Raw genomic sequence first — 20,386 nt, 5'->3', positions numbered from 1 at the left:
AAGATTCTGTCTTGAAATATGGCCAAGATTTCCTTTGGAGCTTTTACAACGCTAGTTTTGTTGTGTGCTTGTGAATTTCAATTGTAACTACTGCATGTAAGATTCTGTTTGAAATATGGCCAAATTTCCTTGATTTTAACCATTTTTTGTGTGTGGATTTCTGTCCTGAAACTTAGCTGGAGAACACTTGTTTAAGTTTTAACAACTCTTTTGTATGAGGAAACTCTGTTCTGAGACTTGACCAATGGGGGACTTCTTTGAGTTTTAACAAATATACTGCATGTAAGATTCTGTTTTGAAATATGGCCAAGATTTCCTTGATTTTAACCATTTTTTTGTGTGTGGAATTTCTGTCCTGAAACTTAGCTGGAGAACACTTGTTTAAGTTTTAACAACTCTTTTGTATGAGGAAACTCTGTTCTGAGATTTGGCCAACGAGAACTTGTTTGGGTTTTAACAAATATACTGCATGTAAGATTCTGTTTTGAAATATGGCCAAGATTTCCTTGAGTTTTAACCATTTTTTGTGTGTGGAATTTCTGTCCTGAAACTTAGCTGGAGAACACTTGTTTAAGTTTTAACAACTCTTTTGTATGAGGAAACTCTGTTCTGAGATTTGGCCAACGAGAACTTGTTTGGGTTTTAACAAATATACTGCATGTAAGATTCTGTTTTGAAATATGGCCAAGATTTCCTTGAGTTTTAACCATTTTTTGTGTGTGGAATTTCTGTCCTGAAACTTAACTGGAGAACACTTGTTTAAGTTTTAACAACTCTTTTGTATGAGGAAACTCTGTTCTGAGATTTGGCCAACGAGAACTTGTTTGGGTTTTAACAAATATACTGCATGTAAGATTCTGTTTTGAAATATGGCCAAGATTTCCTTGACTTTTAACCATTTTTTTGTGTGTGGAATTTCTGTCCTGAAACTTAGCTGGAGAACACTTGTTTAAGTTTTAACAACTCTTTTGTATGAGGAAACTCTGTTCTGAGACTTGGCCAATGGGAGACTTCTTTGAGTTTTAACAACCTCTTTGTATGTGGTAATGTTTTCCTAGAACATGGCCAGAAAAGAGGTTTAAGTTTTAACCATTTTTTTGTATGTGGGACTTCTGTCCTGAAACTTAACTAGAGAACACTTGTTTAAGTTTTAACAACTTTTTTGTACGAGGAAACTCTGTTCTGAGACTTGGCCAATGGGGGACTTCTTTGAGTTTTAACAACCTCTTTGTATGTGGTATTGTTTTCCTAAAATATGGCCAGAAAAAAACGTTTGTTTTAACCACTATTTTGTATGTGGGATTTCTGTCCTGAAGCTTAGCTAGAGAACACTTGTTAAGTTTTAACAACTTTTTTGTACGAGGAAACTCTGTTCTGAGACTTGGCCAATGGGGGACTTCTTTGAGTTTTAACAACCTCTTTGTATGTGGTATTGTTTTCCTAAAATATGGCCAGAAAAAAACGTTTGTTTTAACCACTATTTTGTATGTGGATTTCTGTCCTGAAGCTTAGCTAGAGAACACTTGCCTAAGTTTTAACAACTTTTTGTTGAGGAAACCCTATTCTGAGACTTGGGCAACGAGAACTTGTTTGAGTTTTAACGAATATTTAGCATGTAAGATTCTGTCTTGAAATATGGCCAAGATTTCCTTCACTTTTAACAATTTTGTTGTAAGCGGAAATTTTATCCTGAAACTTGGCTAAAGAAAGCTGTTTGAGTGTTAAATTTTTGTGTGAGGAAACTCTGTTCTGAGATTTGGCCAACGAGAACTTGTTTGGGTTTTAACAAATATACTGCATGTAAGATTCTGCTTTGAAATATGGCCAATATTTCCTTGACTTTTAACCATTTTTTGTGTGTGGGATTTCTGTCCTGAAACTTAACTGGAGAACACTTGTTTAAGTTTTAACAACTCTTTTGTATGAGGAAACTCTGTTCTGAGACTTGACCGGTGGGGACTTCTTTGAGTTTTAACAACCTCTTTGTATGTCGTAATGTTTTCCTAAAACATGGCCAGAAAGAGGTTTAAGTTTTAACCATTTTTTGTATGTGGGACTTCTGTCCTGAAACTTACTGGAGAACACTTGTTTAAGTTTTAACAACTTTTTTGTATGAGGAAACTCTGTTCTGAGACTTGCCAATGGGGGACTTCTTTGAGTTTTAACAAATATACTGCATGTAAGATTCTGTTTTGAAATATGGCCAAGATTTCCTTGAGTTTTAACCATTTTTTGTGTGTGGAATTTCTGTCCTGAAACTTAGCTGGAGAACACTTGTTTAAGTTTTAACAACTCTTTTGTATGAGGAAACTCTGTTCTGAGATTTGGCCAACGAGAACTTGTTTGGGTTTTAACAAATATACTGCATGTAAGATTCTGTTTTGAAATATGGCCAAGATTTCCTTGACTTTTAACCATTTTTTTGTGTGTGGAATTTCTGTCCTGAAACTTAGCTGGAGAACACTTGTTTAAGTTTTAACAACTCTTTTGTATGAGGAAACTCTGTTCTGAGATTTGGCCAACGAGAACTTGTTTGGGTTTTAACAAATATACTGCATGTAAGATTCTGTTTTGAAATATGGCCAAGATTTCCTTGACTTTTAACCATTTTTTGTGTGTGGATTTCTGTCCTGAAACTTAGCTGGAGAACACTTGTTTAAGTTTTAACAACTCTTTTGTATGAGAAAACTCTGTTCTGAGACTTGGCCAATGGGAGACTTCTTTGAGTTTTAACAACCTCTTTGTATGTGGTAATGTTTTCCTAGAACATGGCCAGAAAAGAGGTTTAAGTTTTAACCATTTTTTGTGTGTGGGATTTCTGTCCTGAAACTTAACTGGAGAACACTTGTTTAAGTTTTAACAACTCTTTTATATGAGGAAACTCTGTTCTGAGCTTTGGCCAACGAGAACTTGTTTGGGTTTTAACAAATATACTGCATGTAAGATTCTGTTTTGAAATATGGCCAAGATTTCCTTGAGTTTTAACCATTTTTTGTGTGTGGAATTTCTGTCCTGAAACTTAGCTGGAGAACACTTGTTTAAGTTTTAACAACTCTTTTGTGAACTCAAGGAAATCTTGGCCATATTTCAAGACAGAATCTTACATGCTAAATATTCGTTAAAACTCAAACAAGTTCTCGTTGCCCAAGTCTCAGAATAGGGTTTCCTCGCACAAAAAGTTGTTAAAACTTAGGCAAGTATTCTCTAGCTAAGCTTCAGGACAGAAATCCCACGTACAAAATAGTGGTTAAAACAAACGTTTTTTTCTCGCCATATTTTAGGAAAACAATACCACATACAAAGAGGTTGTTAAAACTCAAAGAAGTCCCCCATTGGCCAAGTCTCAGATCAGAGTTTCGTCGTACAAAAAAGTTGTTAAAACTTAGGCAAGTGTTCTCTGGCTAAGTTTCAGGACAGAAGTCCCAAATACAAAAAAGTGGTTAAAACTTAACTCTTTAGACTTAGAGAGGCCCCAAACGAAGAGGGAGCTTTAGACTTAGAGTTGAGCTTAGCATCAGGTTTGGTAATAGGTTTAGCGTAAGATTTAGCCGTAAAGTTGCAGTTAGCCCTAGTAAGAGACTATAAGTTAACCTTAGCTGTGTACTCACAATGTTGCTTAAAATTAAACTTAAAGTCAGCTTTAACATTAAATTTAGCATTGGACTTCTTCTTGGGAAGATTAAGCGTAGCGTTAAACTAATAATTAGGTTTAGCGGTAAAGTTAAGCTTAGCGTTACGCTTAGCACTAAAGTTGAAATTAGGTCTAGCGCCAGATTTAGGGTCAATTTTAGCGTAGGCTTTAATAGGCCTAAGTTAGGTTTAGAGTGAAGACTAGGCTTAGTGTTAGGCTTTTCTAACACTTTATAATTTAAAGCTTATTGTTAGATTTAATAAAAGGCTTAGCTGTGCCTCTATAATGATGTTTAAAGTTAAAGTTAGCGTTAGGCTTAAAGAGAGATTTAGGGTTAGGTTTTGTGCTTGGGTTAGATTTAGGAGTACTCTTAGAGTTTGTGCAGGATTGAGTATAGAGTTAGGCTTAGTTTTACTGTTAAACGCAGGCTTAGGTTCACGTTAGACATATTGTTCAGTTTATGGGAAAACTCAGTTGTGCGTCTACGGTAAGGTTTAGAATTAAGCTCAAGGTTCAGCATTAGGCTTAGAGTTAAACATATGGTTAAACTCAGCGTTAAATTTAGTGTTAGGCTCAAATAAGTTACCTCTGTCCGGGCCTTAGGTCAATAATACGCCGTACAAACAAGTTGTTAAAACTCAAAGAAGTCCTCTATGACCAAGTTGCAAAACAATATAATGACACATAAACAAGCTAAGGATAGAGTTCCGACATGCAAAAAGAGTTGTGGAAAGTCAAACAAGTCTTACGACAAAATTCCCACGTACAAAAAAAGCTGTTAAAATTTAAGTTTTCTTTTGCCAAGTTTCTAGATAGGATTTCCACATACAAAGAAGTTGTTAAAACCCAAACAAGCCTTTTCTGGCCAAATTTTAGGACAAAACTCCGACACATGAACAAGTTGTTAAAATTTAAGCCAGCTTAAGTTTCAGTACAGAACTCCGATATACAAATAAGCTGTTAAAACTCACTTAAGTCTTCTCTAGCTAAATGTCACGACAGGATTTCGGCACACAAAAAAGTTGTTAAAACTCGAGTAAATCCGTTCTGGTGAAATTTCAAGACAGCATTCCGGCATACGAAGAAGTTGTTGAAATTCAAACAAGTTCTCTCTAGCCAAGTGTCAGAACAGAATTCCGATATGTAGAGAAGTCGTCACACTTAGGGATGTCCAGGTTTTAGGGTAGAATGTCGACATATAAAGAAGTCAAACATGTCTTTTCTGGCCAAATCTCAGAACGGAATTCCTACAAACAAACTGAGTTGTTAAGGCTCAAACAAACCTTATTAGGCCATGTTTCAGTATAGGATTCTGACATACAAAAAAAAACTCTGGCCAAGTTTCAGGCCAGAATTTAAGCATACAAGGAAGGTAAAACTCAAACAAGTTTAAATGCCAGGACACGATACAAAGTACGTCATAGAGTTCGTTAAGTCCAAGTTTTAGTACACAATTTCAGTATACAAGGAAGCTGTTAAAACACGAATAAGCCCGCTCTAGTCAAGTTTTAGCACAGAATACCGACATAAAATTAAGACAAGTGCATCCTGGCCAAGTTCAGCACAACATTACGACATACAAATAAATTGTTAAAACCCAAACAAATTCAAGTTTCAGGATAGCAATCTGGCATACAAAGAAGTTATTAAAACTCGAGTAAGTCCCTTCTGGCCAAATTTCTGGACAGAATTCCTACTTATATTACATTACAGAAGACGGTACAACTCAAACAAATTCTCTCTGGCGAAGTCTCAGCACAGAATTTCTATATTCAAACAAGTTGTTAAAGTTTAAATAAGTCTTTTCTCGCCAAGTCTCAGGACTAACTTCTGGCATACACAGGGATTGTTGAAAGTCAAACAAAGGCAATAAGTTAAAACAAGACTCCAAAGCACAAAAAAGTTAATTAACTTAATAAGTCCCTTCTAACCAAATTTTAGGACGGAATTCCAACATACAAAAAATGTTTAAAACTCAATCAGGTACACTCTGGTAGAATGTGAACACAGAATTCTGATATAAAGAAGTTAATAAAGCTCAAACGAATCTCCCTTGCCCAAGTTCTGGGATTATAGTTTTACAAGAAAAACCTAAACAAGCTCAAGTTTCAGGACGGAATTTTCACATACAAAAGAGTTGTAAAACTCAAACAAGTATCTTTTGGTCAAATTTCATGACAGAACGGGCTAGAACAACTTAATTGTATGGGTAAACCCTCTCCTGACACTTGGTCATGGATCATGATCTTTAAGTGTTTCAACGTTCATAGGTATAAACTCGGTGCTATCTTTTGGCCGAAAGTTAGGTCTTTGAGTTGAAACAAATTTCCTGTACCTGCGAGCTCGACTTTACCATCTAACCAAGAGTTATCTCTCGGGGTTATAATAGCTTCCGCGTACGTGGGAACTCTGCCCTCAAACTTGATCAGGAGTTAGATTTAAATTCTAACAACCTCCCTGTACGTAGGAACTCTGCTGTACCTCTTAAGCAGAAGCTAGGTTTTTGAGTTTCAATAGTTTCCTTGCACGTAGAAACTCTGTCCTGCATCTTACCCAGGAGTTGTCTTTGAGTTGGGATAACTTCCTTGTAGATGGAGATTCCATTTAAAGCTTGGCTACGGAACACACTTTTAGAATTTTAACGGCTTCCTATTTTTTGGCCAGGCGTTAGGTCTTTGAGTCGGAATTAATTTTCTGTACGTGGAAGATCTGTCCTACTTTTTGGCAAGACGTTAGATTTCCGACTTAAAAACACTTTCCTGTATGTAGTAAATATGTTTTGCTTCTTTGCTAGGAGTTAGGCTTGATGACTTTTTTTATAAGTGGGAATTCTATTCTAGCGCTCAACCAGCAATTAAGTCTTTAAGTTAAAAGAATTTTCCTCTCCAGGAAACTCTATCCAGCCTCTTGGCTAGTACTCATCTCCTCTAACAACTAGTAAACTTTGCCCTAAAAAAATAAAAAGACTACATTTTTTAATAGAAACAACTTCTCTCTATGTGGGAACTCTGTCCTACCCCTAGTCGGGACCAAGATTCTTGAGTTCTAACAGCTTTCCCGTGAATGAAAATTCTGTCCTTCCTTTTGGCTAGGAGTTTTTTTGAGTAAGTCTGGATAAGTTAGTTGTACATAGGGCTTCTGTCCTAGAGCTGAGCTAAAGCTTGTACTCATTGGCTTCTGACAACCCTGTACGTGAAAATTCTGTTGCACTTCTTGGCAAGGAGTCAAGTTAATGAGTTCTAATGGCTTTCTTCTACATAGGAACTCTGTTATATCTTCTAACCAGAAGTTAAAACAACTGTTCTGTACTTAGGAAGTCTATTCTATTTTCAAGTCGTGTTAGGTCTTTGAGTCCTAACTTTTATTTCTTGGTTACGAGTTAGGCCTCTGAGTTCTAGAAACTTTTTTGTGCGTAAGATTTCTATCCTATCTTTTGTTCGCGGTCTAGTTCTTTGAGATCTTATAACTTCATTATACGTGGGAGCTCTGTTCTATTTATTGCCCAAGAGTTAGGCCTTTGAGTTGAACAATTTCTTCGTATGTGCGAATTCTGCCCTATCACTCGCGCAACAGTCAGGCCCCTAAGTTAGAAGAACTCCCTTTTAGGTGAAAACTTTATTCTACCTTATGGCAGTAAGTCTTTCTAAAATTTCTAACGATTTTCCTGTGCGTAGAAGCACTATTCCTACCTCTTGGCCAGGGATTATTTTTAGGTTAACACAATTGTCTTCTACGCAAAAGTCCTGTCCTAAAATTGACTAAATTGTCCTAAATTTTGATTGTGTGAATGTTTGACTACATTCTTTGAGTTCTAACGACTGCCCTGTATGTAAAAATCTGTTATATCTTTTAACTTAGGGTTACTCCTTAAATTAAAACGGTTTACTTGTACGCGAAAACTGCGTCTTGAAGCTTAGACAAGAATCGCCCTTCTTGAGTTCTAACAAATTCCTCATACGTGGGATCACTGTCTTACATCTTGCGCCATATTTGAGTTTTTTGAGTTCTAACAATTTTCCTATACATATAAATAGAGGAGAGCCTTAAACTCTGCATCACTTCTTCTTCAAAAGTTCAGTGGTTGAGTCCAAACAACTTCCTTGTATGTGCAAACTCCATCCTGTATTTTGGCTAAAAATTACACTCCTTGAATTCTAACGATTGCCCTGTACGTAAAGACTGTCCAAAGCTTGGACAAGAATTAAACTCCTTAAATTTCAGCAACTTCCCTGTACGTAGAAACTCTACCCTATCTCTAGGGTAGAAGTTAGGTCAAAGTTAAAACAATTTACCTGTACGTAGGAATCATTGGCCAAGAGAACTCTCTTTGAGGTTCAGCAAATTTTTTTTGTAAGCGGGAGCTCTGTAGTAAGGCTTAGATTGGAGGTAGGTCTTTAAGTTTTCACATTTTTCTTGGCCGATAGTTAGATTTTTGAATTCTAACAACCTCCTTGTACTTGGGACTTTCATCCTACCTCCAAATTAAGATATACGTCTTTAAAAGTTAGTTAAGACAAATTTCCTGTACGTAAGAACTCGGTCCTAAAACATACCTATAAGGTGCACTCTGAGTTCTACTTCTTTGTACGTAGAGACTCTGTCCTAAAACTTGACTAGAGTTACCTTCGAATTCAAGCAATTTGCCTGTATGTGGGAAGTCTGTCCTGAAATTGAGCCAGGACACGCTCTAACTCTGCTCTAAAACTAGTTTCTTTTAAAATCTATTTTAATATTAAGCATGCCTCTGTCTTTCAGAATTGTGAAGTTCCAAGCCTTTGATTGGGTTTATGTACCTAACATGAAAATTACAGCAGCATATACTTTTCGTTTGGTATCCTTTGAAGGTGAAGCTAACCAACGATAGGCATTGCTTACCATTCGAGAAAAGAGCAAAATATTCTTGCTAGAATATTCAGAACAGAAATTCATAGGGCATGTCAGAGAGTTGCTAATTTGTATTATTGTAAAAAATTGTAGTAACTATTCATCTTTTAGTCAAAAGACGGACCGTGAGCGTAGCACTGAAGATATGCGGCATTAGGGTTGTTCCAATAATAACATTTTCGAGCTAATATCAAATTATCGAGCATTATTAAATTTAACTACAAGGCTACGCCCCAATTGACATCAAATAGTTTTAACATATCTGTAGAACACTTTCATTTTACATGATAAGCAAGTTCACGTTGTACAAATAACTGAAGCAGACCGCATTCAAATTAAAAAACTCGCGAGCTTTGCCGCACTCCCACTTTGCTGTTTATTGATTTCATTAGTCTGACCCGCTGACATCACAATCAGTGTAGCGTAGATTTTGTATAGTTTAGTAACTCCAATAACTTGAACATGTCACCCTGTCAGTCCGCTGCAGTGGTTGGTTGCGCCGTTAGAGCGATTCCATTTTCATTGGAAAATCTTTACTAGACTTCTTGCAGTTGCCGGATCCTGCCGTTGTAATTAATCTACAAGTGCACTGCATATATCCTACAATATGAAGAAATACTTAAATTAATAAGATAATTAATAAGACAAACAGATTTTTTTTAAATGAACATTCGGCCAGTAGGGAGTGCCAGTATGAGATTTCTACGCTGAAAATCTTATCCTATTGGCAAGTAACAAAAGGAAATCTATCTCAAAACCGAATGCTGTGCTCAATTTGTAGAGTTTCTTAAATGATTAAACAACGTTTTAAAACGAAGTTTAAAAAATCTCATGCAAAAAAAGTTAAATGAATAAGCGTTTATCCGACTGACCAGATTTTGCATGCAGCCCGGCGCAGAATGAAATCATACTAACCAACATAAAAATTTGCTCAATGCGATTACTGCTCAGAGGCCATTTAAAACGGATAGACAGACATACATACACTTAATAATTGTAGCATAGTAGATAAATCGTATATATTCCGAATTCCGAAATGAGCAAAATAAGAGCTTATTTGTACAAGGTAAACACACGGATCAGAAAGCGATACAATATACGAATCCTTTGCATTTGCCAATGATACGTTTTTACATGAAGAAAATGCCCCTATTATTATTGGCTAGCAGAATTTAGTGTTGCAATTGCCATATAGATATTATATGCTCATTTTCTTGCGGGGGTTAAAGCGTCTTAAAACCGATACCTCACTTGAGTCAATTGGCCATTGCATGAGAAGTACCGTTCGAATAAATTTCGAAATTCGATCATTTAAAACATAAGTGGTTTTCATTTAGTTGCACATACTGTTGGGTATAGATTTTTAAAATCTTGCTGTTATTGACGGTTATTGACAATTGTGTAATTCACATCATGTATCGATCATCAGGTGAAGCGAGATCACATGTTTAATTTTTCACGTAACAAGAACCGCATTTAGGGCTGGCGCCCACACCATTCTCGTTCGACGTTCCTGTTTTCAATACATACAATACTTCTCTTTGTCTCTGAAATAAAACACAACGTCTTGAAAAATAATCAAATGGCTAAAAATGTTGGTCAGCCCGTCCATACGACAACCCACGCCGTCTTGTTGGTTAGTGACGCCCATACATCGCACTTTGCCAAGAAAGCCTCTCCTAGTTTTTCAACAACTGACGAGACGATTAGTGCCGCCTCCTTTCCATTCTGGTGTTAGTTCTTCCTATGCTACGCCCACACAACGGCTGCTTCCACCATATTCCGCTAACCAAGAACACTTGCACTAAAGCTATGCTTACTTCGTTGACAGACACACCAAGATCCTAATTACAGACAAGGCACCTTTAGTCTTCTTAACGTCTCGCATTAACACATTAGAAGAACAAAGTGTTACATGTGCCGGTGCGCAATTATTAGTCTTCTGTGAAAAAGGTGACTATAATTCGTTGCTCTTGTGGTTACTATAAATGAGATTATTGAATTGTGACTCTAAACTTCTCGTTATCCTTGTGTCTGCCTACGCAGTTGAAACTCACAGACGTTAAAAAACTGAAAAAAAAGCTGTGAAAAAAAGTGGGTGAAGAACTTACACAAGGATGTGGTGGTTACTTTATACAGTACTCAGTGTGCTGGCGGTATTTGCACAACAGAAAGCTTCGAAAATGTACCTCCAATTGGACCATGATAAGGCTGTCTATCTTCATTCGATTATACGGTGGGAACTACTTACTAACTAGTTAAATAAGCTGTTTGTTATGCTCTTTACTTTAAAATGTAATGCATTTTCACCAGCTTTTACTTTGTGCTTCAATCTTGATACAAATTAGCTTTATTACATCGTCACTTTTATAACTGCTTTGTATATATTATTGGCTAATGAAACCGCATTTTGGGAAATGACCAGGTCGAACCAATCGGCGATGCTTGTACTGCGAAATACCGCGCTCCGTCATGCGCTTACTGAGCAGATACTTTTAGAGGTATTCATGCTACCTTCTAAACATAAAGTGACACTCTCTGTGCAGGACAAGATAAATATTCGGTTGGAAACCAATGGGCCTCAGGGTGAGTATTTTTTGGTAACGTAGCTGCAATATCTACGGAGTGATCAAAAGGTTGTTAAGTTTCCATCAGCAATAGAAAACACATGTATGCATATTGGATCCCTGCAACCGTTAATTTATCTATTTATTTACAAAATCTTACTTTGCACAACATTGGTCTCATTCTTCTCTAGGCTGTAATTAATCCTAACTTTGTATGCATAGATTTACATTTAGATTTCTTATCACTCCTAATCGCATTATGGCCTGTATTTCAAAAGGGAATCTCAAGCTTCCGATTTCAAGGTGAACGGCAAGATAAACTAATTTGAATTTCTCTAAATTTTTATTAAGTTGCGTTGGCTATAGCAATTCACGCTGTAGTATTAGATGTCGTTACGCCAGTTTGAGATCTGAATTGTATTGATCAAGATTTCGACAGTGACTATATGTTTCTAATTTTACATTCGGCGCCACCATTAAATATTGCTTCAGAAAGCTAATTTTCAACACAAAGCAAAGAACGTCTACGTTCTGTCTCAGACCTAAGCAACTCTGTATCTGTGAGTTTAGTGGGCAAACCTATTACGACTGCGTTATCACGAGGAAGAAAAACTTCGACACCAAGCAATATTCATTTTCTGAATTTTTTTTATATAACTGTTTTCATATAATTCCATTTGAATATGAATTCGAATGGGATACGATAAAGGCCTTTTTTTAAAATTTGTGATGCGAAGTTTTACATAATTATTGTTACAAAAAACGCATACAAAGATGATAGCTGATTTTCAGGAGCATTAGTTATCCTCCTACAATTAATCAAATATTCAACTGTGCAACTCCGATAACCGCACTACCAGTCTCAGAATGGCAACAGGGACGCTTAACCACAAATATATGGCGCTCGGAGCCCAAGGAATTTGTACCACATGGAAGTGTTGTCAGCAATATGGAGTGATCCAAGAATAATTAGAAAGTTATCATAATGCCAGCGATTATAAATCACACTTCATCACAAAATCGTTCAAATGAATTGACTCAGCTACAACCTTACAAGTATAAAGAAGAAAGAAATTTATGCACATATTTCCGTTTAAAACATATTGTGGATTACTGGAACTCGCAACTGCTCTTCAAGGCATAACTGAGACTTTTAGGTTCAATGTATAAAAATCAAATATGGATATTAAGGCTACCTTTTAGGTATTTTTCGTGGCAGTGTAAGACTCATACCAACGTTTTCGAATTTCAATAGCTACTCGATTTACGCTTCTCTTTGTCTTTAGTTATGCCTCGAGACTTACATAAATCCTATTTACTGAAGCATCTAGTTCATCATGGTACCGGTCCTAAATAACTGTCCCAGTTTTTTTAACTTCTGTCCTTTCTTTCTCGAGCAGTATGCAGTGCTCCAGTGTCTTAGCTACATTGCTGCACAAACCAGTATTACACATGTACAATTTGATTCCGTCGTTCCTATTCTATGAGGATACGCTCGGAGACACTTTTGGCCGATAAAGGTAACTCCTCCGAAAATTTCTGGTGTTACCTGCTTAGTCCAAGCAGCAATGTTAGTTGAGCTTACTCGCTTTGCATTTTAGAGAGTGTTCTTCTAGGATAATCTTGAATGAGCGCCTGATTATACGACCTTTCTCATTGTACCTTTCAATCGTCTTCACGATCATGGTAGCAAAGGTCGAAATGGTTCGAAACGTTCTGCTTATCCGGAGTACGAAAACCCACTATGCTTACGCTAGGTCAGTTTCACCTCTTTTTGATTGTACAGCTTTTGCTTATAAAGGAGCTGCATAAAAAACTCTAGAATACGCCACTGGTGCAGGTGACACTCTCCTTTTCTCAAGAGGCCTCTGGCGCTCGACATCAATCCGTGCAGCCGAACTAGCCTTCTTGAGCGTTTGCACTATGTGTAGGCTTCCAGTTGAGCTTTGGTCAAGTTTCGTTCCGATGTGCGGAATCAACTTCTCTGGTTAAGCTAAATAGCCTTTTATAATAATGTCATGAATCTTGCACTTTTTTCTGTTAATTAGTAGAAAAGCCTTTACCTTTTCCTTTGGTGTCCGCTCATCTACTCTGCCACATTACTTAGAGCTTTGCATGTTCTACTCGGATTTTTCGATCACTTAGTTAGCTAGTGATAACGCGTGGAAGATACGGGAATACGTCTTTTATCTTTAGGGTTTTTAAAATCGTGTCTCAGTCGATCATGTCTTAACTCCATAGAATCGGAGCCGTTGCATACGTCTAGAAGGATAGCTAAATAGCTCGTAGTCTCCGGCATTTTTTTCTTTTTTTTCCTTACACAATTTCCTTTCTCATCAGTACCTGCATTTTCGTTTGTCGATCATGTAACTTGCTCAAGCTCCGTGGCCCGACAAATGTCCGCCAATATACCCATAACGTTTCCATGTTCAGGAGCGTTTTGGAGCGTATCGGACCGCTTGCAGATCGCGTTATTCATCATCTCCATGTTTAATTTCCTTATCTTGGTTTCTTGTTTGATAGAAGTTTCGATTTATTTCGAGTGGCTGTCCCTCTCACTTCACAAGTTAAATTCCGGTGATCGCTGAGACCTTTTTGCTCATTCGCAACATGTGATAATCGAGATTCCTTTTATTGATTGGCCCATATACATCTATGGTCTAGTGTTGCCACTGAAGCTAGAGAACTTACGCCTGTCATTGATTAACTGGAGGCATCTTCTAGCTTACCAATCAAGAAGGAGCGTAGCTGATAGCAACCGCATCGAGATCTTCAGAGTCGATCATATTGTCGCTTCTATTCAGGCTCTTTTCTATGTCGTCAAGAGACTATTGGAACTTTTCAGAGTTTAGGTTATCTAGCAGTTACACAATCATGTAACGAAGCTGTTACCTCCTTCAGCTTCTTTGACTACGTCTTTACGCTTGTAACCAATAGTCGAGTCTTTGTTGTTACATTTCGACCAGCCATCCCGCTTATATTACCCTAGTCCTATTTGGCTTGAGGAGCAAATTTTGTTTTTTTGTAGCATATTGGTTTTAAAGAAATCGAGTGCATATATGGAGATTAACCTGAAACGCTTTAACTATAACTTCCAATAATCCAATAAACATACAATTTTTTTTGGCTACAAGACCTTTACAATATATTGGGGAGAGCTATTGTATTAACAATGTGGTCCTCACATTTTCGTGAGAGCACTTCATTTCTGCAATAAGGTTTCGTACTTCATACTTTACTGTCGAGCATGCGTATTACTGTTTAACATTAGATTCGTCTTCAAAACAGTCGCTGGTCCAATAACCCCTTGTTAGCCGTTGAAGCAGCCCTACGGTGCGCTACTTTGCTTATTCAGCGAGTACCCCGTGCCACCCTGATGGTCTTTTGCGTCAGGATTTTAGCCGCTAGAGCTCTGAACCTTCGAGGCACCATGATTTAGTGTGCCGTTCTTGCTAACCTAAGCGCTTCTATTTCTACTTGTTTAATCTTATGCTTTAAGAATGGTAACAGCCCGCTGCGAATTTTATCGGCACTGATAGCGCAATACAACCGAAGCCAGTGCACCCGGCTTGAGGTTTTAGTTAGCTTTAACGCCGAACTCTCAAATAATCACCTAGCTAACCAGCCTGGTCTCAACTTCTTTTACTTTCAGCAGGTGGCTTGGGAAGTATCCGGTATCAAGCAATTCAAGCCGACAATTTGCTTAAGGTTTAGCAGCTCTCCTATATAGGATTTATTTTCTGAGACTGTGACCCATACAGGCCTTTAGCTTTCGTCTTTTTTCCTCCATGGTATAATCACTGCTTCTGCATTCTCTCGTGGATATTACAGCTCACTGGTGAACAAGACTCTCTGCCATGCTTCTGTCTTCACTTTGATCTAACTCAGCAAGCAACTGGGTAACTGGGATTATCCTTGTGGATCATTCCCACGCGTTAGAGTAGGTCGACCTCTCGTAAAGGGCATAAATGATACAATTGCAGCTGCCAGTCCTAAGATGTTAGTGACAAAGCAAGCCTAGAAACGCCTACGATAGTTGCCACATTTCGTGCTATAAGGTCTGCGTGGGCTTTAGTCGAGCCACGCCTCCTACTTTTATCCGGAAGTAGAAACTTGTCGTGCGTATCACACACGAACGTGACCAGAACTACATTCTGCATTAATTTCCCAATAATTAGCACTCAGAGAAATACCTTTCCTAGCCACTTATTTTTGAAGAAAGATGCAATACCCTTGACAACGGTTACCTTCTCTCCTCATCTTCCCAGATATTGAATCAGTTTTTGCAAAGCCTCTTCTTTATTGATAGTCATTAACTGCAAACATTGTCGTCTACCCTGTCTGACTTTCCGATTGTCTCTTGGACACCCATTTTTCCGCCTTCTTCTACCGAGATGTCGGTCATCATTTTCACTCGCTCTTCTGCTATTTTTATATGCCCCTGGACGTTTAAGACCTACATTATGGAAAAAAAAACCTGTAGATACTTGGGAAGTAGCTTGTGCAGATTTACCCATATCGAAAATTAGTAAATCTGATACGACGTGACTCTTCTATCAATAGGTATCTAGTTCTTCGCTACAGTAGTGAATTGGTGTGAATTGGACGAAAGGAAGAGTGCCGGACAAAGGACAAAGAATGTGTTGCGACTTCTTTCTGTTCCTCGGAAAAATGAGTGTTATTTTCGATTTTTTGAATTTGAACAATTTGGTTTTTAAACACCTTATATTTTAAGATAATAATCCTCATTGCTCCAATGTTTTGTGTTTGGTTTCAATGTTCCATTTTTCCCAAGATTATTGTATAATCTGAACACAACCTTCTAGCTCATACCAAGTTTTGTTTCCTTTCTGTGTCTGTCATATGATTCACATTTTTCATGTACGATAGAAAGCTTAGTTTGTGTATTTCTTCCTAGGAAAACTTTTCTAGGAGATTTAGGGTCTTTTTGTCCTTAGACAATACATGCACATCAAGAGTTCGACCACTCTTTTATGGAGATCGACGTCTGATATAGTGAACATTTTTCGGAGGTGTTTCTGCAACATCATCGCGCGGAATTATATGGGGCAATTGATCTGTAATGTATCCTTTCCGAAAGAGAAGTTGCTTGAATCGTTTCTTAGTGAATTGTGAATCATCGTGGAGTAGTAGTATTCTCGAATAGTCAAACTATACAAATGTTTGAAGTTGATATTGTACGATTACTTCCGATATCTAATTTCCCTTAAGAAAACTTTAAGTTATTTGCTGGTGACGTATACATTTAGCACCAAGTATTATGTCCTTTAGAAACTAGCATAGTGCATGTAGAGTCACATAAAAAAACAGGTGACTTTTCACAAAAGGTTATCATCGGTTGTAGAAAATTGAGAGAGAGGTTTTTGAATGGTATCATCGTTACTTATCGACCACTATATGTTTTCTGCACCAATAAGAAAAATGCCATGGAATACTTTCAGAATTAACATGTAGCGCCGTTATTCGCGACGCTTGTTCAGCAGTTGGTATTAATCCAATTCTTTTTTTCATGTGTTGTTGCTTGCCTGATTTCTGTCCATAAAACTGATATTGGAGTACACTGATTTTGTATAGAAACTTTTGATTCTATAATCGACAGAGGTCGTAAACGTGCTCGTATATTCGCATTTTCATACTTATTCGAGCTATCTTTGCGTTTCCATAAATGTATCTTTGCAGAAGTTCTTACTTAAGTAAAGGTATAGCTTCATCCAAAGTAAATATGGAGGTTTGTTAGTAGTGGCGAGTGTCGATCTGTCTTGTCTTACTATCCATATTACTGTTCGACCTTGCTCAGGTTTCTCGAATAGAACGAGGTGGGGCAGTAAGTCTTTACGGCAAATTGCTAAGGTAGAATGACAGATACATCTATCGCTAGTGGTAATATTTAAAAAACATCGAGCAAATGGCACTGATACTATATGTCTGACACAATAGCTTCTCTTGTATTTTTAAATGTTTTTTTTTACATTTACTGCTATGCTGGCAATGCAAGTTCGCATGGCCATACAAACCTTTGATTTGTTTGTAATAATTTATTCAGTGGCTTTGAAATTTCCGCTAATTAAATAATAAGAATTTATAGAAATATCTACCATGTTTGTTCTGAAAGCGCCAAAAAATCTACTTCCGGATTTCATCTTATGAGTGTCACCGTGTCTATTAAATAGTATAGAACTTTGCTTTTTTGCGTCTCTCAATACGACTGGTGACCTTTCCCATTGTAGTAATAAAACTACAAAAAGACATATTTTTGTGTTGATCAGTATTGTTGCATCGGCTACAAAAATTCCATTTTCATCTTATTTCTTATTTTTCTTCTAAATTTGTGTTGTTTATGACTGTTTTAATGCGCTAATGTTTAATTTTTTAATGAGTCAATGCAATTTTTCTTGTTTTGTGGGAACGGATTTGATCGTTGAAGTGTAATATGTTTAAAATCTATCTCAAATTGAAGCACAATATTTATAGCGTCTTGTATTGGAGTTTGTTGATTTGATTTACCTTTTGGATCACTTTCTACCTTACTAGTGAAACTTTGCTCAGATAATGCTTGTAAGAAAACCTCTAGCAGGTTATTTTCTCATACCCCACCTAATAAGCGTTTACATTTTTGAGCCGTGCTTTATATTTATTACAAATAGAAGTATGGGTTAATCCAGCGTTTGTTGTAATAGCCGACAATATATTTGCTTCAATTTCGTAGATGTAAGATTCGTTTATCTTTACGAGCTAACACGCAGTTTCAATGTATATATGCAGGCGTGTAAAAACTAAAGTTTAGAAACTGTCATTTTTTATAGTTTGGTATGTTGCGGTGGGTCAAATATATAATAGGTCTTTTATTTGTAAACAAGCCAGAAGTCTGTGAAATTGTCAAATATGTTGAACATAGTAACTTAGAGCAGGATTCATTCTAAAGAGTTTATTCAAAATTCGCGATTGATACTTCTGAAGCGTTTTGGAAAATTGCCTTACGCAATAGCCTTAACCTGTCCCCTGCTCTTGTTATCAAATAATTTTTCCGTCCTTGTTCCGTTCATTAATAAATCTTTTCTTCTTCACAGTTAATGTATATATATATATATATATATATATCAATGACTGACAAATATCCTTTTGAAATTGCACACATCGTCAAGTTTAATCACAAATACTCTAATTAAATATCTCTATGTGTTTTTTTATGTGAAACCTGCTTCCTTCTGTTTGGTAAGCCATGTGACCATACTGCTGCAAAAGCATTTTAAACCGCTGTGGAAGGGAAAAACACTTAGTGAAACGTGTTATGCAATGGCTCTCTACTACAATGCATATAAATATTCGAGCCATTACGCACAGTTCAAGTATGCGATTCCATTTTCTCTCGCCCATGGAGAGACATAGATACTTCAAGCTAATACTAAAAGTAGTAAAATAGTACCGCCAATATAATTGCTGTTATTCATAATAACGATGTTGTTTTACGATTTCGATAACAACGACTCTGTTGTGACCATAGGTTCTTTTGAAGCGAATTTCAGGGGTTTTTGTGGTTTTTCTATTAACCATGAACCGGTAGTAAAATCGTAAGAATTATGAAAGAGTATCGGACTCCAAAAACCAGATTATGTACGAAATAGCAGTCGGTCGGCAATGGAGGCGGTCGGATTACGGAAGTATGCAGTTGACTATATAGCCCAAAAGACGAAGGATGAGGTGCCTTTGAATAAAAAAAAAGACACAAAATCACACCAAATAATAGTGTATGACTGGCCTAATGACTGCGATCGAAAAGAAAAGGGGGAATTCGGATCTCTGTCCTCATCTCCTTGACTACTGTCAAGCAACTTTTTCAGCGCGGAGTTTTCTCTAATATCTCAGGCGCGGAACAACAGATCCAAACCTAGCAATTTTGAAGACGTTGTCCACAACCGCCTAAAAAGATTTTAGGCGTACCATACCCACTGTGTATAATAGCTATGGTCTGTGGAGCAACTGATTTTTGTTACTGAAGGTCACCGGCCTTTATCTTCCAATTAAAGTTCAGCATTTACGAATTAATTTTAACAAATAGTTGAATAAGGTTAACACATTAGGACTCTATATCAGCTTATATAGAAATAGACTTTAGATTAGATTTTAAATGTAAAAAATATGTCCGGCTGTTTTTATGCATTTCGTTACTCAATGTTTGAAACGACTGCGTCTAAGTACATTACGAAGTGTGTCTAGCCTTGCTTTAAAACTTAAACCACACCGTGTGTCTCTAAATCAATTAAACAAACACGCTATCACTGCACTTTCTGTAGTTAATGGCAGGACATACATTTGTTTGAAGGGGCTAGCGGCTCAAATGCCTCATCGAGGCCAGAAAGAAATAATACTGTGAGCCCTGCACCTACTAAAAACATTTATTCTTACAAGCTTCAGTTTTTGTTGGTGCGGATTTTCGGTGAAGAGTACTACGAATACTCTGTTATACATATCAAATTACTAAACTGAGCTGTGTAGAATGTCTCTGCAATTGTATTCTATATATATATACCCTAAATAAGTATATCACGATCAAGGGTTTTTGGTATAGAATAATTTAAGTTTTTATTACCAGTATTTTTCTATCTTCAATTACGTAGGTATCTACTTGAGCTACGTTTAAATTTTATTACCTAGTTAAACAACTGCTGCCTAGCTGATGAAAAAAATATGGATTTAAACGAAGAATAATTAGTCCAATATTTTCTATTCTTTTAATTAAGATAATAAAATATTTAATAATAAATTGGTGCTTTATTTAAAGGCAAAAGAACCCAGGTGTCCGGACCACATCGCACGTTTCCCAAAGAAGTCATCATCGCAATCGATGCAGCGTGTGATAAACTCATCAATAAGGTATGATGACCACGGGGGTGTACAAGACATGTTGTTTTTGTAACATTTTTATTAGACATGTATTAGTAAAATATATGCACATCCTATTATCTTGCTATGTTATGCGAGAGGCTGAAACTTGTTCAGATTAATTATTTATTAAATTAAAATGTAAAATACAACATTATAATATAAATAAAAAAAATGTCTATATTTTTAGACAGCCCGCAGCGTTTGTTGTTATGATAAGAAGTTGCTGCTCATTGTCAAGCATGGTAAAGCATACTTTAAAATCTTACTAATGGATATAGAAAAGTATTTAGTTGGTTTATTGTATACTATTATACGAATACCTGGAACAAGATGGTAAGAAGCCATAATTATTTATTAATCTATTGAGAAAATCCAAATTAAATGCCATGTATTTCCATTG

General features: G+C 36.8%; 1 protein-coding gene across 4 annotated transcripts in view; it reads left to right on the top strand.

Moving 5' to 3' along the window:
* Positions 1-10,266: 10,266 nt before the first annotated feature.
* Tsp (Thrombospondin) overlaps positions 10,267-20,386 on the top strand; it is a 128,298-nt gene continuing 118,178 nt past the window's right edge. For 3 of the 4 annotated variants that reach the window (XR_002671931.2, XM_086982742.1, XM_086982743.1), the window contains exons 1-3: positions 10,268-10,751; positions 10,941-11,101; positions 19,883-19,974. Coding sequence is in view for 2 of the 4 variants with exons in the window: in XM_086982742.1 (XP_086838868.1) it covers positions 10,633-10,751; positions 10,941-11,101; positions 19,883-19,974 (372 nt within the window). In the remaining 2 variants the exon portion in view is untranslated. Of the gene's footprint in view, positions 10,752-10,940; positions 11,102-19,882; positions 19,975-20,386 lie in introns of all 4 variants that reach the window. The other variant, XR_015323157.1, reaches the window with a different exon arrangement.

This window comes from Varroa destructor, unplaced genomic scaffold, assembly GCF_002443255.2.
Source record: "Varroa destructor unplaced genomic scaffold, Vdes_3.0 BEIS01000003.1, whole genome shotgun sequence".
In the NCBI taxonomy this organism is placed as follows: domain Eukaryota; kingdom Metazoa; phylum Arthropoda; class Arachnida; order Mesostigmata; family Varroidae; genus Varroa; species Varroa destructor.
This window is presented reverse-complemented; position numbering and strand designations above follow the sequence as displayed.